General features: G+C 37.6%; 3 protein-coding genes across 8 annotated transcripts in view; all 3 read right to left on the reverse strand.

The window, feature by feature from the left end:
• Positions 1-4,430: 4,430 nt before the first annotated feature.
• LOC311098070 (uncharacterized protein) lies at positions 4,431-8,318 on the reverse strand. The gene is made up of 2 exons (XM_084138137.1): positions 7,845-8,318; positions 4,431-5,690 (listed from the first exon to the last, which is right to left on the reverse strand). Exons 1-2 carry the CDS (start codon positions 8,118-8,120, stop codon positions 4,923-4,925), a joined length of 1,044 nt encoding a protein of 347 aa, XP_083994263.1. The 5' UTR covers positions 8,121-8,318; the 3' UTR covers positions 4,431-4,922.
• A 1,757-nt stretch (positions 8,319-10,075) lies between these two features.
• lsm12a (LSM12 homolog a) lies at positions 10,076-19,378 on the reverse strand. The gene is made up of 5 exons (XM_084123318.1): positions 19,188-19,378; positions 15,759-15,892; positions 15,547-15,656; positions 15,175-15,301; positions 10,076-11,537 (listed from the first exon to the last, which is right to left on the reverse strand). Exons 1-5 carry the CDS (start codon positions 19,312-19,314, stop codon positions 11,442-11,444), a joined length of 594 nt encoding a protein of 197 aa, XP_083979444.1. The 5' UTR covers positions 19,315-19,378; the 3' UTR covers positions 10,076-11,441.
• Positions 19,379-23,557: 4,179 nt separating this feature from the next.
• The window catches only part of hdac5 (histone deacetylase 5), a 75,794-nt gene continuing 73,508 nt past the window's right edge, over positions 23,558-25,843 (reverse strand). For all 6 annotated transcript variants that reach the window (XM_084125890.1, XM_084125889.1, XM_084125888.1 and 3 more), the window contains 4 exons: positions 25,697-25,830; positions 24,852-24,936; positions 24,375-24,531; positions 23,558-24,289 (listed from right to left, as the gene is read on the reverse strand). In XM_084125890.1, the coding sequence (XP_083982016.1) occupies positions 24,250-24,289; positions 24,375-24,531; positions 24,852-24,936; positions 25,697-25,830 (416 nt within the window). In that variant the 3' untranslated portion in view covers positions 23,558-24,249. The remainder of the gene's footprint in view (positions 24,290-24,374; positions 24,532-24,851; positions 24,937-25,696; positions 25,831-25,843) is intronic.

Genomic DNA, 25,843 nt, shown 5'->3' on the forward strand with positions numbered 1-25,843 from the left:
TCTCCTGCCTTGCCCTACTTGTACTGAGATTTCTCTGGATTCCCTGAATCTTTTCACAATATTATATGGTAGATGGTGAATCTACCATATATCTACCATCTTGCATTGAGAAATTTGATATTTGATTTGTTTGACAATTCTCTCATAGACATTTTCACCACAGGGGGACTGTTTTGGGCATACAAGGACACATGATGGTTGCGTCCGAAAACGTACAAATGCTGCCTTTGGAGGATGCACTGCAAGGTTGGAAAGCGTCAAAGCACATCCGAATCCAATGTTAGCTTCACTTCTTGTCTCCTGATATACCTTCATCTGATCGATTTTTGAAGGCAGCATAGATGTATTGGGGATATTTTGGGGATATTTAATTTTATTCTATCAATCAATAAATTCCACTAGAAACAAACCTTGTTGTATTATTTTATTTTAATTTAATACTGTGAAGCTGCTTTGATACAATCTGTATTGTGAAAAGCGCTATACAAATATACTTGATTTGATTTGATGTATCTTTCGCTGCCTTTGATATCCCACAATCCTGTGCTTTCCATTCTGAGACAGTTAAGCTAAAAAATAAAGATGGCTCTGAAGGTTGTGGTTGGTGATCAGTTTAGTGTGTAAATTTACGTTTTTGACCAATGTTTTCCACTTTTGATGTCATTTCTAGCAAGAAATTACAACTGTAGTAATTAAATATCTGCTTGGTGATCACCTCTGTTTAGTTGTAGATCTTTTAACCGTTACGCTGACAGTTTCGACAGGTACCTGTACCTTTGTACACAAACGCTGCCATCGCTGCCAAGTCATTGCCTGATAACATTTGTTGTACAAATACATCACAAATAAATCTAATTTGTAGACACTTCAGGAACATCCTGTCCTAATGGCACTCATTTCTGTTTTCTAAAACAGTAGGCTTATACATGTCAACTATATAACCAGTGAATGTTAATTTGTTTAATGAATTGGAGTATAATTACTGAAGGTTGTCCTGCCAGAGTCAAATAAAAAATAATTTCTACATACAATCAGGCTACTGAACAATCACTAACTACACTAAATCATTGTATTACCTTTTTCAAATCGTAAGCCTCATCATACGCATTTCAAACCCCACTGTGTAAACTACAAATGACAAGTAAACTAATTTGACATAATTATATACATTTACAAATAATGTAATTATTTGACAAATAATGACAAATAATTATTTTACTTATTTTAATTATTTGACAAATAATGTAATTAGTATTTATTGAAGAAATACGCATATGCATAGCTCATGCTGCACTGACAAATAATTCAGAAAAGAAACTCTTTGATCCGCACGGAAAGATTACCTCCAAGTCCGGACGCTGTAATTGAGGCAATAAAGGCTACTTAACGGGTTTGTACCGGGGGAAATGACAGTGATTCTCTGAACTCACCTAACAAGTACAGCTAATTAATTATGAATGCATTGCAACATCCAGTTTTCTTTATTGTTTCAATAGGCCTATAAAAATAGCGCTCGTGATGAGTGAGTTCTGGTGTAGGCTACAAGTTACAGAGAGTGTTCCCAACATAACCGGTCTTTTTTATATTTCTTTCAGAAATAAATGTGTTGCATCAAGGAAGAGCACAGCCTCATTCTTATAAAGTGTAACTAAAATAAAACATTACGTTGTAGCACTGAAATCCCAATTGTGATATCAGAATTGTGATTTATGAAAGCAATTGTTGTGTCCATACTCGATTAACAACCTCAACCACGGTGTCCTCAGTGACTCAGATACTGGAAGTCTATGGAGAGGAGACTCTTATGTTCGTTGGTACATCCAACAACAGAACGTAATGTTTTTTGGCAAATACATAATTGCATATCCCCAGCTGCTACAGCGAGTGAACAGTAATGGCGGACTGCTGCGGCTCACTCAGGGCGGGATCTGCGCTGATAGTCACCAGTCATGGGCGGAGCTTCCCTACTCTTACGTAAGAGTAGGGGGAAATCTCAAACCAGGCGTTTGGAGAGATTGTTAAATATTTATGGGGATTATAAAAAAGTATTGGTTGGCTTTTTGTATACACACTGTAGACAAACATCTGTGTTCAAACACATTATAAAAATTAATTTAGCAAAATAGGTCCCCTTTGAGCTAAGTGAAAGGGCGGGGTTCACTTCTGCTATGTATGATGTCAGCACACTTACTAACTATGACCACAGTGATTGGCTACTGGGGGAGGGGTCTCTGTCAGTGATTTAATCAAAGTAATATTGGTGAATGAGGTATCATGTTGCCATATTCAGATAAAAATTTAAAAATGAAAAATGTTCAAGCGACAAATTATGTTTTATAAACAAAGTTCAGGAGGAGCACATGGTCTATCTAATCAGCTCGAGAGGGTCGAGGCATATATATATATATATATATATATATATATATACACACACACAGCTGACTCACCTAGTTACCTCTAGTTAACACCTGCATCCCTCACTCTCAGCTGGTTCCTATTCCCAGCTGGGGATAAGGAGGAGTATACTCTGGGTTTGGGCTAAATTCCGAGCTCTGAGCCCTCGATCCCCTCAGACAGCATGCGAAATACGCTTATTTTACTCTTTTACTCTATTTGATCATTTGTAGGTGTGAACTCATGAAAATAACTGTTTTCCATCGAATATTGTTTTCTTATTTATTTATTTATTTATTTATTTATTTATATTAGACAAATTTTTGCCTTTTTATTATGATAGGACAGACAAGAAGCGAAGTGAGAGAGAGAGAGAGAACTTGAACTCAGGTCACTGAGCTGCCCACAAGGCTATCGGCACCAACGATATAGGACATTGCTTTCATTTTGACTGCGATATTTTATTCTCCATTACTCAATGCATTTTACCTGTACATATACACTGTAAAAAAAATTACATCCCCAAGTCAAAAATTTCAAGTGACTGATAACATCTAAATTTTTCAATTAGTCTGACGTATTATTTTTTCATTGAGCCAATGTTAACAGACTATTGCAACAAGAATTTCACTTGGGCCAATTGAAAAATTTAGATGTTATCGGTCACTTGAAATTTTTGATTTGGGAGGGTTAGAAATTTTTTACAGTGTATGAACCTTTATGCTATGTCATCACTGGTTAAAGTCTATGAAAATCTAAATATTTCTTGCATTTAAGAGGAGACTCTGATGTGTACTAGAAGGAGTCCATTATGACACCACGGCCCATTTACACAAAGGACGATAACAATATAGGCCTAGTTTTATCATTCTAAATCTGGAAGAATAGCATGAATAGAGTCCACACCACAACTATAACAATAACGGCAATGTTGTTGGAATCACTTTTACAAATGTTTTTTTTTTTCAGCTGATGAACAATAAAAACATTGACATCCATTCAGAATCCACCCGACTATAAAGCAACCAGTGCAAGCATTTACAGAGGCAGTGACAAAACTGCAGTGCGTGTTTATAATAAACAATGCTATTGTGCGTTGGTGTGGACGTTAATTAAGTTATCATTTATAGTTATTATCGCTCTTGGTGTGAACGGGCCTTAAAGGAGTAGTTCACTTTAAAATGAAAATTACCCCATGATTTACTCACCCTCAAGCCATCCTAGGTGTATATGACTTTCTTCTTTCAGATGAATACAACTGGAGTTAAATTAATAAACACTCTGATGCTTCCGAGCTTTATAATGTCAGTGAATTGCGACCATCAGTTTTGAAGCTCAAAAAAGCATCCATCCGTCATAAACGAACTCCACGAGGCTCCGGGGGTTAATAAAGGCCTTCTGTAAGGTCAAAGGAGTTTGTGTAAGAAAAATATTTAAAACTTTATAAAGTAAAATAACTTACAAACAAACATTCGGATTCGACTTAAGTGTAAAGCGCACTATTTGTGCTTGATTTTGTACTTGTTTTAAAACAGATCGATATAATAACCTAAAGGGTTTCCCCATGTGCAATGATACTAAATCTGTATCATGAAATTATGATTTGAAAGTTCAATAAGGGTGCATGAGGTACCATGCGCATTAATTGATGTGTAATCCTTTGACAGCAATTGCAGAGAATTAAGCTGTTAGGCTTTACAGCCAACCAGAAGGAAATTAATTTAACAGTCTGTTTTGGGCATACAAGGACACGTGATGGCTTTTGGCAGAATGTGTCCTTGAGTCCTTTTGACATGATGGCAGAAATTACTACTGTAATTAAATATTTTCTTGGTGATCACCTCTGTTTAGCTATAGATCTTTTAACCGTTACGCTGACACAGAAGCCTGTCTAAAATCAGTTTCATGAGGTACCTGTACCTTCGTACACAAATGCTGCCTCTAAAGTCATTGCCTGATAAGGCAGCGAGGCAAGTCGCTGCCTATAGATGCAGACGATGAGTTTTGTCAGAAGGGACTAGTAAATACAATTTAAATGTATTAATATATTTTGTTTTTATTGTACTAAGAAACATAATTAACATATCCTATTGAAACAGAATAAAACATCAAGATTACCACTAAGGGAAAAACTTTTGAAAAAAAAACCTTGTCGTTTTATGTAAATGTAATGAGTTGAAGGTAGCTTTTGACAAGTTTGTAAGAGGCAAAGAGGATGTCTGAAAGAAACTACTATACTGTAATATAATTCATAACACATACACAACTAATTGGTTAGCTAGCACAGATTGTAATCTGAAAACATCCCATATTAGAAAGATTTACATCAGATTCAAGTTACCAATACTTTTATTCAAGATTTACATTATAAAAGTCTCAATTTCAATCACCACATCAACTCAGAACAAATGGTATCAGTCCAGTTTCTCGCTTTAATCAGTGTATTTGCTCTTTGTTGGGAAAAAAGGCCAAAGCAAGACCATCGTATCTGTATTTTCAATCTGTATTGTCCTCCTGTATAAGTCACCTCACTGCTCTTGCGGTTCCCCCTCATTCTGTTCCCAGTATTTTCTCTTGCGTTTTCTCTCCGCCATGACCAAGGCACCAAAGACGGTCACAATCACAGTAGCAGTGATGACTAACACAGTAACGGTCTCAGCCACACACAACTGGCTGTCCACCCAAGCCAAAGAGGCTCCGGCAAGCTGCCAGGGCTCCCGACATGTTACGTTGTGATAGTCGTCCACAAGGAGGTGCCGCACACTAAGCAGCTTGCTGAAGACACGGTGCAGGTCGCAGTCACAGTTCCACGGGTTCCCAGCCAACTGCAGGTGCGTAGCAGCCGTGTGCAAGCTCAGCAATGTCTTGAAGTTCAGGTGTTCCAGATGATTCGCCTCCAAGCCCAACAGAGAAAGACTGTGTAATGGTGCTAGTGCATTTACCTCGATCCGAGAGATGTTGTTGTTCCCCAGGAGCAGAACTTCCAGTCCGGGCAGCATGGTGAGGGATCCGTCTCGCAGAACACCCAGGTGGTTCCCTTGGAGGTAAAGGTGGCGCAGGCGGGACAGGCCACGGAACGCGCCAGGTTCAACAGATTGGATACGATTGTGGCTGAGGTCCAGCTTCTCAAGGTTCTCCAGATGTTCTAGGCCTGGAGGTTTCAACAACACCAGTGCATTGTGGTCCAGCCGCAATTCACGCAGGGAAGACAGGCTCTCAGAGAAATTAGGAGGTATCTTAGTGAGGTTGTTACGACTCATGTCCAGCTTCTCCAGAAAGGACAGAGAGAAAAAAGCCTGTGGGGAAACAGACATTTGGTTAAATGTATACGGTAGAGGTTGAACGACTGCAGATTTTTTTTAAAGTTGACATTTATGTGATTAAAATCGAATCGACTAGTCGCTGATGACATCATTGATGCACAAATAAGCCTGAACCTCGAGCTGAGACTCGAACGCGGGTTGTTTTGTGCACAGCAATGGCATAGGCTATGACACAGCGCTGCCCACAAGGCTATTGCTCCCATATAACAGCTTATTTTTATTAGTTCTTTTGTCATTGTGTCATTATATTTCTCACAGATTTCTGCTCATTCTGAATCAGATAAAGATAAAGTAGCAATTTAGTAGTAATTTTGGGCTGTGTTTTAGTTTCAATTTTGATTTTGGCTTCCAATGATTATGAAAACATGATTCCGCTTTCCACTCCTTCCTTTAAAGCGGTGTTCTGTCACCCATACATAACATACAAATCAGCCGAATCATCTAATGCCACGTGTAAAAGTGTATTGAGCTGCGAAAGAGGCGGCTTTCTGGCCGTGCAATCCAAAATGGGGAGAAACACGGACAAGTACAGGCTACTCTGGGCTTCGCGCATGCGCTTAAACGGACAAATACATGCAAAAATGTCAAAATGTCCGTCTTGGGTCCTTTAACAAACACATTCAGTTGTCTTCAGTGACATAACAGCTGGGAAAGTAATCGAATGCTTGTTAGTATATTAGGCCTGACGCATTTGGTCTTAAAGTGACAGCAGCCTAATAAACCTTCTGCTCTCTCTGTCATTTAATGTTAATCAAACAACAAAATAAAATGAGAGAATAATTCACTGCTTTTCTCTGAATAACATTAGTAACTTTAATAAGAATCAATTTATATTTAATTCACATGAGCCAGGCATTACTGACACTGCCGCAATCAAGCCGGAATCGGGGCGTTAACACACGCTGATGCCGAGTCTGAGCCGCAGGCGCCACGGGGCAGCCGAGCTCGGGCCGATTAAGGGAGAGTGGGGCACAAAGTAACGCTTTTTTACTTTCTAAGTTCGTTTAAATCTACTTAGGGTTCAGAGTATTTCTTTTTTCCCACATTAATTACACACGTCTAGTACAATGATGTGGTTTTGTTTTATTAATACAGTAACCTATACACTTTTTTCTTGATATAGGCTACCCCAAAAGAATGGAATTAAGTGAAATGTGACAACATGCCCCGTACATTGTAACATGTAAGAGGCACATTGTAACATAACCATATGACAGATTAAAATGCAATCTGATCCACTCAAACAAAAATACAAACTAAAATATTTTCTCAGTTAACTTTTTCATATAAAAAAATGCCATTTTTTAATAATTGAAAATAAACAAATTTTTGAGTTTGACTACGAACACAGGAAAACAGCTATACAACATAGTTCAAAACATATTCATAATTAGTCATTTCTGAACATTGACTCTCAGTTTTTATTTTATTTTATTTCAGTTTAAGAATTTTGGTGCAATTTTTTCTCTATATAGAGTTGAAATGGCAACTAGTAGGCTAAATACACTAAGTTTCGTCATGCTAGCATATGTGGAAGAAGTATTTAAAACAAGTGTTGTACTAAAATGATGGCCAGTCATTAATATGTTTACATTCATTAATATATTCATACAAAGAACTGTATGAATATATTAATGAATGTAAACATATTAATGACTGGCCATCATTATTACACATATATAAAAAACTGTATGAATATATTAATGAACAAACATATTAATGACTGGCCATCATTTTAGTAGTGTGTTACAGTACAGCTAGCCCCGCGTTACGTTGTGCCCCGCTGTCCCCATGTGCCCGACTGTCTGTGAAACCAGGTAATTTTTTTCTTATTGTAAAGAACACAATTTAATAATTTGTAGAACCGTTTTTCCACTAAATAATGGTTCATTTTGAAGAACCTTTAATATCCATGGAACTTTTCACTTCCACAAGATTTTTTAAAATGTTCTTCACACAACGAAAAAATGGTTAGGTCCCCCTTTAGGAACCTTTATTTTTAAGAGTGTAAAGAACCTTTGGTGTAATGTATGGAAAGGTTCCCTGAATGGTAATGTTCTTCATGGAATATCAATGGCAATAAAAAACTTTTCTTTTTGAGTAGGCTATGTATATAAATGGTCCTACCTGCGTATGAAGAACCTGGATGCTGCTGTCCGAGAGCACTAGAATACGTAAAGACCAAAGGCCAGCGAAAGCTCGACTCCGGATCTCCGTAAGCTTGTTTCCTCCAAGGTCTAGGAGCCAGGTGCCGTGGGGAAGTCCATGTGGAATATCCTCAAAACCCCTGGCATGGCAATCCACCAGGTCTGAGTGTTCATAGCACTGGCAGAGGTGACTACACAGTCTTGAGCTCCTCGACGGAGAAAGAAAGAGTAAAAGCATCGCGACAGAAGGCAACATGATGTGATGACAGATTCCAGAGATCTACCTGGAGCTCTACAAAACGTGAAATGTTTGACCAGGACGTCGATTAACGGATCCTCAGCTTTCTACGGAAGAGGAGCGAGATCTCTGTGATAAACGCAGTTTCCATTTGTTTAGGACAGACTTTTACAGATCAGCAGAATATTCGCAGTCTGCAGTGCAGCTGGAATGTCTGTCAGAAGCACTTAATCGCCTTAAAACCATATGCGACTCAATTTCTAAGCCCCCCCTCCCCACACGGTCACACACACACACACACACACACTGTAAACAGTAATAAATTACATACGTAGGCCAACTACTAGTAGTAGCTGCAGCATAGGCAACAAATAATGCGTAAAAACAGCTATTTTTATACCCTTTCCTCCACTAAATATACGAAAAAAACGTGCTTCTTGTCTGCGTTCTTTCTCAATTACTCCGGCTCCACACCAAGCAAACGGGTTGATTCAAAGAACCGGTTAAAACAATCAGGGATTCTTTACGTTTTAATGACCTGCTAATTGTTTTATGTAGGCCTATGTATGCACACATTGCTGTTCACTGCAAATGGATTTGCGATGATTTTTTTTTTTTTTTTTTCAGTTGGCTGCAGCCATGATTCAGCTAAAAAAACAAACAAACAAAAAACAGTAGGCTAATTTAGAAATGCATTAAACTGTGCTAAAATTCATTAACATCAGTGTGCGTAAACTTTTGTTTGTTTTAATAAATTATTTTAATGTATTAAAATTGTATGTATTTAAATATGACTAGGCTAAGTTACATGTGTAGCCTATAGGCCTATTCATTTACACAAATGTGCTTAGATAAATCGTGTAAACATTTCCAGAGCGATATTTGTAACAATCAATCTATTTCAAACGATTTAAGATGAGTCGAAAAGATTGGACTCAAAAGAACAGTTTGTAGCCTACACTCTGAAGGGTAGGGGCAGCTGTCACATTTGGTCATAATCCAATACGTTTTAAACCACGGATATCCTTGTGTAACGTAGCCAATGTTGCATTTTTTATTTATTTAAAATAACTTTATATAAAGTTCTTATAGTGTCCAATGTGATTTAATTACGCACAATATTCTCAGCCAAATTCCTGATGTTTAAATTTAGAAATATGTCAATGCCAGCCGAGAGATTTATTATATAACACAGAATTACTGCTGTATATCCCCTGAATTTAGTCTCAAATTGATTTTTTTAAGACGCAAGCGGATTACGCAAAGGTTTCACCGTTTTAACCCATTTTGAACGGATCCGCCTTATATGCCGTCTTAAAGAGACAGTATACCCGAAATAAAGTCATTATTGTCTCACAATTTGATACCCATATCCTACTATACATTTCTTTTTTCCGTGGTACACAAAGTTATGCATGAATGAAAGCCTCCTTCAGTCACCATTCATTTTGGTGACATGATGACAACAAAAAAAATACGTCAATGAATCTTGACAGAGACTAAAAGTCCTTACTATTATGTCTGGCATTTCTTTTTGTTTCAAGTACAAAACCCCCTCAGTTACATTTGGGTGAACATGCCAAACTCACCCAACACCATGTGCGATGGGGGTCAGGGGCAGAAATACGAGATCATGTGGGATTAAATAATGTATATGTTTGTACATGAATAATGGAAAAACCCTCAACATCAATGATTCATTCCAGTCAAAGGCATATTTTGGCTGTAAATATCCATTCAAACTCACTAAACAATGGCAAGGGATCCCCTTTGATTCACTGAAAATGAGTCACCAACTTTTACTGTCCCCATTATGTGACCACAGAATATGGGGTTACTATTGAAGATGCAGTGGAAGACAACCAGTTGACTCAGACCATTATTATAGGCCAACAGCATATCATTTAACAAGTTAAACAAATGAACATGAACCAATTCTAAATAAAATAAAAAAGGGATAAAAACAAGACAAGTGAGATTTTTCTCTTTTTTTATTTCTTCATAACTATTTAAAATAAAAAATAAAATACTGCGAAAGAAACCTATAGGCGAACAGCATCCTTGTCAACACACAGCGATATAAACTGGTATGCAACCCGGATACACGTCACAGCTTGGCGCCACTGCTTGAGCCTCAATCAGGCTACGAGGTTCACGAGGCTGGGATGGGGAGGATTTTGGGATTTCATACCCCCCGTCCCAGTCTCTTAACATGGCAAGATATCACTTTAACATTTCTTTTTCCCAAACAGGTGATTACAAATATTCCCGTTCAGAAAGAAATCAGTTCTGTCGCGAGAGATGAGCAAGATATGAGCCGTCTTACGCTGACACATATCTGAAGAAAATTGACCGTCGCTGGAATAACGAAGGAATGCAAGAAGTCAAAGAGAGGTGTGAGTCTCTCATTGGTCACTGCATGTACCCTTCCAGTTTGGATGTGTTTGGAAATAATAATAATACAAACAAACATTGCATCATAGAAAATGGTCCCACTATGGAAGAGGTATTCAAAATGGCAAGTACAGGACCAATATGGAAGAAAATGACAATAATATACCGCCAAGTAGTCTTGGCTCTCCATTTCTCTCTTGGTCAACTGCACCTGGAGCTGAAGAGAGACAACAAGACCACGTTCTACAAGTAAACTGAAAGGATGCTTACAGCACTCAAGAGTGTTACTCCTTCGTCTATCACTTAAAAAGTGGCAAAAGTAAAAAAAAGGGAGTTTTATATAAAAATAAGATGTTGGGTAGATGCTAAGTGCAATTCAATTTCCCATACTGTGCCTTCAGCCCTCAATAATCCTAAACCTACAAAATAAACCCTGTATTTGCTGCTAAAGAAATCATACAATAGTTATCCAGTCTAACTTGGGAAAATTGTTTTTGTTCCACCCTCACACCCTTTCTACCACTAAAAAATGTGGCACAAAGTAAGATCATGGACTTGAACAGAAAATGTGAAAATGTAGTTTTGGTGGCTAACCAAATGAGATGAAAAAAACACATAGGTTATTTAATGACAGGAGGAAAAAAAAATGGAGATCCAGCATGGTAGATTTAGTGAGTTAATGATGTTGGAAAGGATGTTTTCTATATGAAATGATATTTTAAGACAGCACTCTATTTTTGCCCTCTCTTTTGTCAGTGGAAGCATTTTTTCTCTTCAGATGTGTAGGACATGACATGCCCTGCTCAAAACGCTGAGTATCAGCTATCTCAACCTTTGTCTGGCGATTGGTTTAAAAAAAAAAAAAAAAAAAAATCAGAAATTATTAATTTAAAACAAACAACACTTCCTTTGTCAGCATATTGTTTCCTCTCTCTGAGCCTGGGCTCATGATGATAAAGCAGAGTCCTTCTGTGTTTGTTGAGCTTGTTGTGAATGCGGCACTGATTTTTGGCTCTCCACATCCCGAAAATGTTTCTCAACCTGTGGACAGAGTACAAAAGGTTAGAACAGTAAAACACCTCACAATAATTTTTATTTATTGATTTTACATTTAATATGAGTTAATGCTTGTACCTTATGTCTGTAAATTCCTGAGGAAAATGATTCTATGAAATCTAAAAGCTGACTTGTTCAACCTTAAAGGGATAGTTCACAAAAAAAAAGAAAAAAAGAAGGAAATTCTGTCATTAACTACCTACCCTCATGCTGCTCCAAAACCCGTAAGTCTTTCGTTCATCTTCGGAACACAAATAAAGCTTTTTTTCTTTTTCTTTAATGAATTCTGAGAGCTTTCTGTTCCTCCAAAGAGATCGTAAAACTAATCCATATAAATTTAGGGGTGTGCACGAATATTCGATCTGTAATTATTATTCGAAAAATAAAATAAAATTCGAATTTTACTACGTTGCTTTGCTGGCCGTTAATGCTAGCCTGGTAATACCAAACTCTGCTACTTCGCTTTGCTTCGTAGACAGAGTCTGGCATGGCATAATTGAAAAGCGTTTTCTTTTTTGCAGGGGGGCGCTTGTCTGAAGTTTAAAATCATTGGTTACCCTTAAGCCAATCACATAACGTTTGGTTATGGCGTGTGTTATGCGCATGCTCAGCCGCATCTAACTTCCACTGTAAACACATGTATGATGCGAAAACAAAACCATCGAGCGAAATACCGGAGTGAACATGGCTGTGAACGACTTTTGCAGATTATGTGAAGTAAATCTACGCATCCACGGTACAATCAGCGTCTACGTCACGGCTCTCAGCCCGCCCTCTGTTCGTTGATTGGCTGGCTGTTTTCAGGCCGGAGGAAAACGGAAAGCTATTACGCTATCTCAGACTGAGTACAGAAGCGAAATGAAATTGAGCGGAAGTACGAAGTCTGACGTAGTCAGGCTACGTTAATGCAGTGAATCCATGATAAATCCCAATCACTAACTCGCAGTTATAATTAAATGCACTGGGTGGCGCTGTGGAGCGTGTTAACAAGTTGATTGTATTTGATCACATAATATCGTTGTCTGACTCGGGAAGTTTGGAATTACTTAGATGAAAATTATCTTACTAAATTACAAAATGGAATTACTTTTGATCAAATTAATTAATTAAACTGATTTATTATAATATCACGACACCACCACAATGAGAAATTTCAATAAATCCAAACAGCAGTCGAATGAGGGAAGACAGCAGTCCATCACTGCATTCACGACTGCAGGTAAGCGCAGCTATATCCCGAGTGAATCGTGATCCGAGATGATAACTTTAACTTATCTGATAGCAAAATTATTTTGAGACATATGCTTCCTATGCTAAATTTCGTTGAGGGAGACAGGTTTAAGAACAGAAAACGCAAAGTGCTGTTAAAAACTTCTACTGTTGGTATTATTGTTTTTCTCAACGTGAAACAATATAAACACGATAACCATATGCTGACTCGAGTGCATACGTACGTTCTGTACGATAACTGCGCAGTCTGCTTTATTGGCGTTTTTTCCGTTCGCGCTGCTTGAGCTTAAATGCTTTTGTTATTCAAAAAAACAAACAAAAAACAAAACAAAAAAACGTCTTTCTCGTTTAACGTTATTTAAATAAACGAATATTCGATTTTTATGAGCCAGAATATTCAAATACAATATTTTTGAAACATGCCCATCCCACTGTGGTTTAGTACACATTTTCTGAAGAGACAATCGTTTTTTATGATGAACAGATTTAATTGAGGTATTTAGCTATTATTCACATTTAAACACTGATTAAAAAATATAAACAGAAACTACTGAACCTGCTTGACGTGCGAGAACAAACCTCATTGGTTCTTGTGGAAGCTCAAACGTGCTGCGTAACACGAGAATGAACCTCATTGGTTCTTGTGGAAGCTCAAAAGTGTTGCGTAACACGAGAATGAACCTCATTGGTTCTTGCTGAAGCTCAAACGTGTTGCGTAACACGAGAACAAACCTCATTGGTTCTTGTGAAATCTCAAACGTGTTGCGTAACACACGAGAATGAACCTCATTGGTTCTTGCTGAAGCTCAAACGTGTTGCGTAACACGAGAATGAACCTCATTGGTTCTTGCAGAAGCTTAAACGTGCTGCGTAACTCGAGAATGAACCTCATTTGTTCTTGCTGAAGCTAAAATGTGTTGCGTAACATGAGAATGAACCTCATTGGTTCTTGCTGAAGCTAAAATGTGTTGCGTAACACGAGAATGAACCTCATTGGTTCTTGCTGAAGCTCAAACGTGTTGCGTAACACGAGAATGAACCTCATTGGTTCTTGCTGAAGCTAAAATGTGTTGCGTAACACGAGAATGAACCTCATTGGTTCTTGCTGAAGCTCAAACATGTTGCGTAACACGAGAATGAACCTCATTGGTTCTTGTGAAATCTCAAACGTGTTGCGTAACACGAGAATGAACCTCATTGGTTCTTGCTGAAGCTCAAACGTGTTGCGTAACATACGAATGAACCTCATTGGTTCTTGCTGAAGCTCAAACGTGTTGCGTAACATACGAATGAACCTCATTGGTTCTTGCTGAAGCTCAAACGTGTTGCGTAACATACGAATGAACCTCATTGGTTCTTGTGAAATCTCAAACGTGTTGCGTAACACGAGAATGAACCTCATTGGTTCTTGCTGAAGCTCAAACGTGTTGCGTAACATACGAATGAACCTCATTGGTTCTTGCTGAAGCTCAAACGTGTTGCGTAACATACGAATGAACCTCATTGGTTCTTGCACGTCGAGCGAACATGCTTGAGCGTTTACCATTTACCGCCACAACTGATGTGCGAGTTGATAAATGTTTATATGCGAATATAAGCCTAAATTCAATCTGTTCATAAAGCGAGTCTTATTAGAACATTTTGGACTAAACCACTCAATTCATATGGATTAGTTTTACGATCTCTTTATGAACTTTTTGAAGCGTCAAAGTGTAATTTGCGTAGCGGTCAATTGAGGGACAGAAAGCTCTCAGATTTCATCAAAAAGATCTTCATTTGTGTTCTGAAGATGAATGAAAGTCTTACAGGTTTGGAATGACATGAGGGAGAGTAAATAAATGATAGCATTTATTTTTGGGTGAACCATCCCTTTAAAGACTCATTAAAACAACCTGATCAATGCAGTTTTCTGTCCTGTGTCGACTTATTTCTAAAAGAAAATGAGCAAAAACCTATTGAAGTGCTCATCTGTCCCCAACAAATACATTAAAATATATGGATTTGAATATATTTTAAAATGTAATTTATTCCTGTGATTTTAAAACTGAATTTTCCAGTCTTCAGTGTCACAGGATCCTTCAGAAATCATTCTAATGATGATTTGATGCTCAAGAAACATTTCTGATTATTATCACTGTTGAAAACATCTGTGCTGCTTAATCTATATGGAAACCAAAATACATCTTTTTCAGGATTCTTTGACAAGAAATCAATTTAACGTGTCCTTGCTAAACACATTTATTAATTTAATTTCATAAAAACAATTTTCTTTTTATATATATAAAAAAATGACATTAACTATAACCTAAACTATATGACAAAAAAAGCCTCTTACTGACCCTAAACATTTTAATACTAGTGTACAATACAGTGCAGAGTTGAGACGACTTACTATTTTCCGCACGTGGCTTAAAGCGCTGCCCTCTTTGCCTTTACAGTTGTCCACTTGGTATGGCGGACTGATGACCACATCATCCATCACTAGGATGTTTTTCTCCTGCCATTTGCAGTCTTTGATGCTGCGGATGAAGACGAGGAGGAAGAAAGTGAGCGATTCATTCTGTTCAAGATAAAGTTGCTTGATATAATCATATCTCTTAATTTATACACAATTCTGAGGATCGTTCAAATTAAGAGTAATCCTTTTCTTTATTTTTTCAGGTAATTAAATCACATTAATTAATTACTTGGGAAAAGACGAATTGCGGAAAAGCCCAAAGGTTAGCCAATTGAAAGTGAACGTATCAATTCGAGTCTCACTTACGTTTTATGAATGGTCTGGAACAGCAGTTGACCCTCTACAGAAACACCAGCACTAATTGCATAAGCTTGAGACAACTTATCTTCCTTTTCCGCCCGTGCTCTATTCACAAGCTGAAAACAGCAATGGAGAAATAAGGCGACATTAACTATAACACCTTTCTTAATCATAGATTACTAGAGAGCAGAAGAAAATGGGATGTCATTTGGGCTCACCTTGCTAAAATTGAGAGTTGCTAAAGGGGGAGGAGTTTCAGCACGGTCACTGATGATGTCCACGTCGGACACGTAGGCCAAGTTAACAAGCACCACATCGCTGAGGTTGGGTTTACCACTGGACGGGGCACATTCTGATACGGTCAAGAGTCAAGGTAGTTGTTTGGCAAATGTGTATTTATTAAAGCAATGTATGAGATAGAAGCCTCCTAGATGGGTATTATTATGGGATCAATGCTGTAAGCCCTACTTTGTATATTTCTCCACTCCAGTTTCACGTTTAGAATCTCATGTTAACAAACAGGATTAAATGACATGAATGTCTGTCATTCAGGAGATGAGTGTCATGGCGGAGGCTGCTTACTAGCATGACAGAGTGCAATCAGATATGAGCCGCATTCAACTTGGAGCGCGCAAGGACAAGACAACCTGTCACTCAAATGACATCACAGCAATAGCAAACCACAACCATTCAACGATACAATCAAGTCTCGTCCTATATTTTTCCTTATTCGAAAAAATAATACTTAAAACAGGAAGAAAACCAAAGCAGCAAGCTGGTGATGTCAGCAAATTCTCCATTACATTAGCTATCAAGCTTTACGAGTGGCAAAAGAGCTGCTGCATGACTGGATTCGTAGCATTTGTGGGGAAACGGTGAAAACGTGAGTAAAACAAACGATTATCAGTTTAAACTAAAGGTTGGACTCGATATAAGTGTTCCTTACAACTTACAAAGATCCAGTGATCCATGGATATTGACATGCAGCCAGGAATCGTGTTTCCTGACTGTTACGTCTTATGGTATTATTTGTTTGGAGTTGTTTTTTTCCTTCCCTTTCTCTCTTTACTTTCACTCTTAGCAGGACGATGTGGCTATCTGATTTGTGATGCATGTTTGCCCTGTACCATTTTAGTGTTATGAGAAACGTGTTCTTTGAGAACTTGGTAATAGAGGCTCATTTGGCTGTATTTCACCATTTTTCTGTTCTGGTTGTTTGACCTGTTATTAAACGGGCAAGAGAAAAGAACAGCTGAGATATCACGTGATATACATGTGCTACACCGAGTTATCAATTGTGTATAGAACACTAGTTTAGCGACACGTGCCACTCTTTGTATTTTTCGTTTTTGTTAGCAAGGGTAGTTTATTTAGGGCGTCTTTGACGCTGAAGATCTTTTGTTTTTGTCATTGATGAATGTTAATTTAGTCAGACTATACATGGTTTTGTTTATCTAGTAAGATTGGTTTTGGTTTTACTTCTTTCTTTGATTGGCACTGTCTAGTTCTTTTCTCTTTACCTCTTTCTTTTGTGAACCTTTTTTTTTGGTTTGTATAAGTTGTACATTTATGTAAACAATTATTTTGAGGTGTCCTTTTCATCTCGTTTCTCATTGTAATAAATTATCACTTTACTTAAACTAGATTGGTTTGTGTGTGAGATGTTTTCCAGTACACGTTCAGTATTTTAATGTTGCACGCCTTATTCTCTCTAGACTAAAAGGATTTGTAACACTGACATTTATATGTGCCTGATTTTGGACACCGGGGAAATACAATAGAGCAAATTTGCCTATGAACGCTTTATATAAATACAACATAGTTAGGTCAAAATCCGCATGTTCACTTATATTATATATATATTAGTCTCACTGTGTTCTGTAGCTTTCGGCAGTCAGTAAAAATATACCTCAGATTTCTTGTCAAAACTATGTGGGTGTAACCGCAGTCACTTCAGCCTACCCTCTATTTTGATTTCATGGTGACTTTAAATATCCACATTTTTGTGCTTCATTTAAATAACCTTTCATGCAATTTGGCTTTCTATGCATTTTCAGACCAAGGACCAAACTGAGCTTCTTTTGGTGATGGTTATCCACAATCTGTCATTGGAAAACTAATGCAATAGCTGGCTGAGCTAACCATCTGAAGAGGTCTGACAAAATCAGTTATATTAAGTTTCAGAAACCTCCCTATTTAGTATAGTTAAAGGCTCCTCAAACAGAAGTATTTAACACATAGTAACGAATGGCAGCACATCAGGAGGTTAGCCATACCATAGGGCATGGTGAATGCGAAAATGGTATACTTTGTGTATAAATGCAGTGAAATGCTTAATTTAGACGCACACACCACAGTGATTGTGTGTTAGGATGCGCATTATGTGTCAGGCAGAGAAACTCGGATGTTAGCGTTCAGGCTAGCTGACGCCCCCTAAGCACGCATGCGCAGATCTGTGTATGGGAGAGCATCAATGCTGTAGTTGACAGCCTGGCCACCCCTCATTCACTTCCATTATGACTTAGGCCGGGACTGCAGTTCAAACGATACTACAAATACACATGCTAAACCCCTTCATTTTAAGTCACAAGCATCAACGTTTTCGAAGTTGAATTTACCAGACTTTTTTATGACCTTTCCAGTAGCTTGAGATTACTGTATAATGAGGCTAATTCACTAATAAATCATTGAGACCGATTTATGAACCCGTTCGACTGAGTGAAAAGAATGCGCGAATCAAATCTTCTAGTTCACCTATATATGCACCGACTCGCTGTTCGCTCTCACAAAAATCTGAGGGTTGCAAACAAATTAAGTAAAATAAGGGAGATTCTCCATTTATTTATAATACATACGCCATTTTATATTTACGGTGGTGAAAGAATTAAGATTGTGTAAACATGACAAATTACCATACATTAAAATGACATAAGGACAATAACGAAAATGGTTAACCATTATCATTTTGGGCGGTTTTGTCACAATTTCTTCAGTTTGATTACTCATAACAAAGCACATTGACTTGCAGCTATTAGCTGGCGTAATTATATATGATAAATGATATACAGAAAGCGCCAGCGAACCGATTCAAAAGACTCGACTCACTGATGTCAATCAGACATTACCACGGCTTTGCGAGCGTTTCATGCTCCACAGAAATAAGCATAACGAACCACTAAATAGACAATATATACAGCATAACTAGACAATTAAAACTTCAATACAGCATTTGCTACATTACAGCGCACTTTTAAAATCTCTGAAGCTGTTCCATGAACAGGACCCAGTACAATTAACGTTAGGCCTATTATTCGTCGTTTGAAACACCACATTGCTCATAGTACAGCATAACACATTAGAGCTAAATTTCATGTTGTGCGAGTCCAAATTTGTGTTTGATTGACATAAAGAGGATGTATTATTACACTCACATGCAACGAACTAAAGCGCACGAGAGAGAAGAATCTAATAACCAATCGGAGATTCAAATGCGCACCACCTGACTCGGCATGCGCGAAACACGGAAGCGAACGCCGAGTGGACTGACTTCACCGTGGTGAAAATATCTTTGGCATACCCGCAGACCAGGCCTCTTGCAGTTGTGGATCCCGACGATTCAATGACAAGCTGAGACGATAAAAGGATACTCAAAGTCAGCATCTTGGACGGGTAGTCAAAAGCGACGACCTCTCCTTGCAAGCGCTGCCCCAGGCATGTGAGGCAGGAGACATGGCTCCCGACGCTGAAATACTCCCCTGGTCCAGGAGCCGCCATCTTCTCCGCCAGGAAACGGGAGCAGTCGACTCGCCTCACGTAAACACGCGCAGCCGCGTCAGCATGGGTGGGCGCGCGAGTGGGCGTTCCGCGGGATGAATGAAGTGACGCGAAAACGGGCGCTGCAATTGAAGCCACGCCCGCTTTACTATGGAGTAGTAGATCATGAATATCTTACTACAGTGCACTATACGCCCTCATTTAACCACTTCTCACTTACTGGTTTATACACAAGATTATTTTGAAATTATAGGGGAGCCAGTTGTTATCTTCTGTGACCTAAATCAGAGGTTTTCAAACTTTTTGATGCCCCAGACCCCCAATTATGATATGGCCTGCTTTTGAGGGACCCCCTTTAAGGCAGTTAAATATTTTCAAGAATAAAGACCCTTTTATACAGTGAACAAATATATATAATATAAATGTCTAAAATATCAGTTTACATTACATTGTATCTGTTTTCTATCCACAATTAAAGTGCTTTTAGATGTATAAACCTGAAGAGAAACAAACAATTTTGACTATAGAATAGCATAATTCATATGATTTTGATCATTTTTTTAAAGAAACTGTAATGTCAAATACTTAATGTATTATAAAATTGTTTAAAAAAATTATATAATGTATAACTTTGATTAAAGGTTTTGATCCACTTCAAAATGTTGACTACTATATATATATATATATATATATATATATATATATATATATATATATATAAAAAAAACATTAACTATAACTATAACCTAAACTATACGACAAAAAAAAAGCCTCATTACATGATACCTTGGCTAAACTTGCATCTCACACTCACAATATTTATATTTTCTATTATGCTATAGAAAAACATGGTATAAATACCCATGAAAAATTTCTACATGCATTACATTACAAATACTCATAAAATACATTAGAATATGAAATAACAATATAAAAAAAAATATAAATATAATAAAAAATACAAATAATAATAGTAATAATACATTATTGATAATTATCAGTGATTTAATTATTTTAAAGAACCTTTTAATATTCCAAAATCTATTATACGAATAGAGACAAGCTGAATGAAAACAAATGCATCAGGATTCAACAGCAAGATTCAAAGGGACAGCAATTTTTAATGATTAATAGTCACAGTAATAGATTGCTCAAATAGCGTGTATTGCACATGTGTACACATATATGCACCCTATATACACGTGTGTTGCAGTTAGTATACACACCTTTGTATTGTCGCAACATGAAAGCATTGAAAGAACACAATAAATCAGGGAATGTGCTTTGATAATTTCAGATAACTTCTGCATATCAATATGACCAGAAGATAGACAAAAAAGAGAGGAGATTAGAGAGAGAGAGAGAGAGAGAGAGAGAAAGGATCTTAAAAATGTAAGGTTAAAAGGTCTCACAAATTGAAACGACCAATCACAACAAGTGATGTAGAACAGCAAAGAAACAAAGGGACAGTGAAGGAGTCACAACCTCTCTTTCAAAAAAGTCAAAAAAATATACAAGCACTCTTTGAACCTTGACGATCATAGGTCACAACATATACACAACATATGAATTATCAATAAATATACATATTTACCCAATAGCAAAATATGTGGCAGAGACAGTAAAGCTATCTTCCATGGCGAATGTCGATGTCTTTTACACATACAGAGGTTTCCCGGTGTCCGTCGTAAGGCCGTTCACGCCGTTGACGTTGTTTTCTTTGTGTAAAGATCATTGCGTAAAATGAACAGCCTCCCTCGGTGCTTTGTTTAAGAAAGCCGAGCGCCATACTGTATTACATCTGATCGATTATTTCCCCTCTCTATGTATTGCTTAACCCAACACACCTAGGGAGAAGGTTTAGGCCTCAAAAAGGGACCAACACGCCAGCTGGATTCATCCTTTAAACTAAAAAAAGAGGAACGAGAAAGAAGAGAGAAAAAGCTTTCACCACCAACTGCACGGTCAATAAACTCTTTGACACCATATAGGGTGAAGATACAAAACTATGCACAAATGGTTGGTGATCTACATCCAAACGTTACAAAACCTGATCACAGTAGTTCCTGATTCAGACAGCCACATAGAAGAGGGAAATTCTCTTAGTGTATATTACAGTATCTAAGTACAGAGGCTAGTGTCAGCCTGATTTTCACAAAGTGTTTGTTTCCTGTTTCTCTTTAACCGCGAAACAGTTGACTTTAGTGTTTCAACATACAGTTCAGACGTATAAATACTTTATCCAATGGTGACATGGCTCTTCTTAGAGGACTGTTGTTGTGATAAAACTGACTTTGTAATGTTATTGCCCAGAGGCTATGAGGCTGTCGAAGAGAAGAGACAAAATGCAGGTACTTAATTTTTCATAGATTTACAACGAGACACTGATCCAGAAGCAATGCAACTTGCTTTCAGCAGCCATTTCTGACTCCAAATAAATAAATCAAATGAGAGCAGAGTCAAGAAATGCGCATCGAAATGTCTGTCGCTTCAACATCAACAGTTCATCAGTGAACCAATGAACATACACAAAGAAAAAACGCTGACGAGAGAATTCGCGTGTCATTTAAACGCATTTGCTGAGATAAGTCACTTTGCTTTTAATGCCTCATAATTTGCGTCTGAAAACCGAAAAAAAGAAAGAAAAAAAAACACAATTAGGTTCGGACCTACAGTGTAGTATTAGTGCAAGATGCTTGAGACCCGGTTCAGTCTCACTGAAAGTACTTGCCATTAGACACGCTGTCACCTCTCGGACCAAGTAATGTTGCTTCTGTGACATTGCTGAAGGAAGAGGGTGACGCAGCAGATTAAATCGAATTTGGCCCCCCAAAACTGTTGTCACACAGTGAAAATGTAATAAAGGATCATTATTTCAGGGTCATTGCAAACAAGCCATTGCATTTCATCCACAAGTGCACAAGTGATTAATCAGCATACAACAAACTGTTATGAACAGTTATTAACAATACTAATTAGTCTGGTGAAAAAGAACCATATCGATAGCACAAAAGCTATATCAAAAGATGATGAAAATGTAACCAAAAGTTTGTAGTATTTTAGTATTAAACAAAAAAAGTGGTAGTCACTCTTATTGCCGGAAAAAAATATTCTTAAATCCTGAAAAAGGACAATGCCAAATGCACTGCACAGTGACATAAATCAACATCATCGATAATATCTGTACCACGCTGTACATTCCTTATCAGAGAATACTTCGAATCAAATGATGAAATTAACACTGATATAGACTCTTTTTTTCTTTTCGTTTACATTTTTGTACAAAAAAAAGTAAATGTTTTAATAAAAAAAGTAAAATAAGGGAGCCAAACAAATACATGTACAAAGGAAGGTGGCGTTAATATAAAGAAAACAAACAGGAAGTTGGTCACGACATTGTCAGTGTTTCCAAACAAATCACGTCATGTGCTCTATCGCACAGGACTGATAAATAAAACAATCGTTGAATTTCTTTCATTCGTTCTTTCGTTAACAGTAAAATAAAAAAGGAGGAGTATCAAAACCTTTTTCCAAGAACACAACATTTACATCTTAAAAAAAAAGAAAAAAAAAAGAAAACAATGAGAAAGAAAGAAAGAAAGAAAGGAAACCGGGGCAGAAGGAAGATAATAATCGTTTTGTGCTGCTCTGTCGTTCATGGCTGAAATTTGTTTTCTTTGAAAAAATTAAGGCAATTTGAAAATCAAACAAATCAATGAAAGTTAAGTCTGAGGATTTGCGTTAAGTATTGGTGTTGTTAAATGTTTTCCTTAGTATAAAAGGCACCAAGTTCTTTGCAAAAAAAAAGTCTTTCTTCAGACATTACCACAACGCGTCTTTCCTCGTTCTCCACGAAGGTCGTGATGGACGCTTTGAAAATCCTTTCTTCGTATTTTACACCTTTGCCGTAAAACGGATAGGTTGCCGTTATTTATGTTTATGTGCGAGCATGTTATAGCAAAGCCGTATATTCCAAAAAAAGTACTGTTTTCTCTGAAAGAAAAGAAATGCTTCTGGGAAAAAAGGCTAACCATCATTCTTCCACTTCCAGATAAAAGTCTGTAGGCTCTTTTACTGTATGTACAACCACAGCTGATAAGAAAATGTTTCATAAAGGGGATATAAAGTATTTATATATTTTTCTATGTGTTCAATTGTGTATACGGTACACACAAAACACATTTGCTTATATGTATGTATGTATGTATATTTATATATATATATTTCTATTTCTCATATGTTTGTGTGCTTTTCACAACAGGTTATTATACAGATGCAAAAGTATACCAAATAATCGACACGGTACAGTGTAAACGAGTATACTTGTCTGCAAAAGGTGTTTTGTCACGACCCGAACATCTAGTTCCTCTTTTGGGAACCATGTTCGTTTGTGAATGAGTGTATATGTGTGTTTTGTGCTGAAGTATTTTTGCTGCTTGTTGGCTTTTTTTGGAACTTTGTACATTTCTTATACTTTGTACAGAAAACAAAGCTTATTTCGCGGCCCTCCGAGCAACAACATCCACGTGCTGTCGTGTCGTTTTTCCCTTCCTCCTCCTCTTCTTTTTTTTTTTTGTTGCATTTTCTTCTTTACGTCCCCAGTTCAATACAATGATAAATTGAAATCAAAGGCCTTTCTCTGAAGAGTACTCCATTGTTCGGCCTATCCAGCTGAGCAACCCTCACTGAGTGGTCCTGCAATTACCCATCATGCCTTTGTCATCCCCTTTCGGCAACAGTTTGCTATGCTTTACCTCAGAAAAGCGAAAGTGGGTGGGCTGTGAACATGTCAGTCAAGCACCTGGAAATGAGTGAAGGACCGAGGGAACCAATCAAAGACCTGGGAGGAGGAACATGAGGCGTGACGTCAGGGTGACCAGTGCCAAGCACACGTGGACAAGAAGGTTGGAGCAGTGACGTACTTTACTCGCTCTTCTACAACACGGGCTCCTCCTCCATTGGCTCCTCTGCAGATCTGAGGAAGGAATAATTGGTTAGCGGTTATAGTTAGGCTAAAGTTATACGTCATATAACAGGTATCAGTTATATGAAACCGATACCTGCTGGTTTCTGTGGAAGTCGTTTGCTGATCGTTGTCCACTGTGAGAGAGGCCATGGCGGTCAAAGTGTCTGCCTCGTCCTTCTCTCGTCTCTGAGCGTCCAGGAGAGACTGACCCACCGTAGGAGCCAACCTCTGCAGAGACGTCCAGTGTTTACCTACAGATCACGAGAAGATAAATAAATAATGATCAGCAATTACATATCAATGGACACAGTCCGGTAAAACGGATTTCTCTGGATTTAAACATTCTAAGAAACGTGGGATAATGTAAGTACATAAATCAACAAAATATATAACATTGTTCTAGTGGTATTGGGATATTTTAATCCAAAAAAATCTTACATGGTGTGCCTTTAAAGATATTTCTAAATATAAAACCCTACTGAACACACTTTCTCGTACTATAAAATAAAGAGGGACTGAATGTAGAAATGAATGTAATTCTTAACCAAGTTTCCTTCGGTTTCTCACTTACTCTGAATCTCAATGACCCTCTCTAGAGAGGCTGTTGCTTTTGGACACGGTTTCTGTTGAAGCACCGTCAGTGGCAGAGGATCCAACTGCAACACACACACACACACACACAAAACATTAATAGATCAAGAAATTAAATAATTTATGTTTATTTCACCCACAGGAATACTATAGCTGCATCAAAAAATTGCATATTTCCCTACTATATAATAAGTAAAAAACAGTGTGTGTAGACTGTCTGAATTCCCAGTATTCGGATGATCTACTATTTGCGGTGAGAAGTGCGCATCCAATGGACACAATCCCATGAGGCCAAGGGATTTGTAAAGGGCATTGAAGTCATGCTTGTAGGTCACATGACAATGACAACATGTCGTATGTAGTACATCCGTATTATATTCATACTACACACATTAATACTACGGTATATAGAATGTACTTTTTAAGGTTCGCTGGTAATTACTTATTCAAAAGAAGTACCTACTGTACTCAAGAGAGTATGTGATTTATTTTAAGCTATTAAAAAGGCATGTTCTGCTGATATTGACCTTACTGTTTTTATGTTTAGGGTCCCAGAGACACCAATGATGTGTTTAAAAATATTAGCAATTTTGAAATGAACTTACTTAATTTCAACTATGAAATTAACTTATGAACTACAAGATCTTTTAATATGTACCCCTGGCATGATTAAATGCTAGCAGACAGATATTATTTAAGATTTAACCCTTTGTTTTATCACTGTGACCACAAAACAGGACATGAGAATTAAAATAGAACGGAGTTATGCAGCCTATATAATCCTATCGTGTGCTAGCTGGATGTGTGTGAATGAATGACGGGCACCTCGTCTCCAAGCAATGCAGCCACGCAGGATTCAGATGCATCACAGATGGCGGTAAGGTCGTGACCTCCTTCCAGTGCCAAAACCACACGGCCGCCAGCCAACTTCATCAACTGCTTAGTGAGATGGCCGAAACCTACACAGAGAGC

This window comes from Abramis brama (genome assembly GCF_963993115.1).
Source record: "Abramis brama genome assembly, chromosome: 1".
Classification (NCBI taxonomy): domain Eukaryota; kingdom Metazoa; phylum Chordata; class Actinopteri; order Cypriniformes; family Leuciscidae; genus Abramis; species Abramis brama.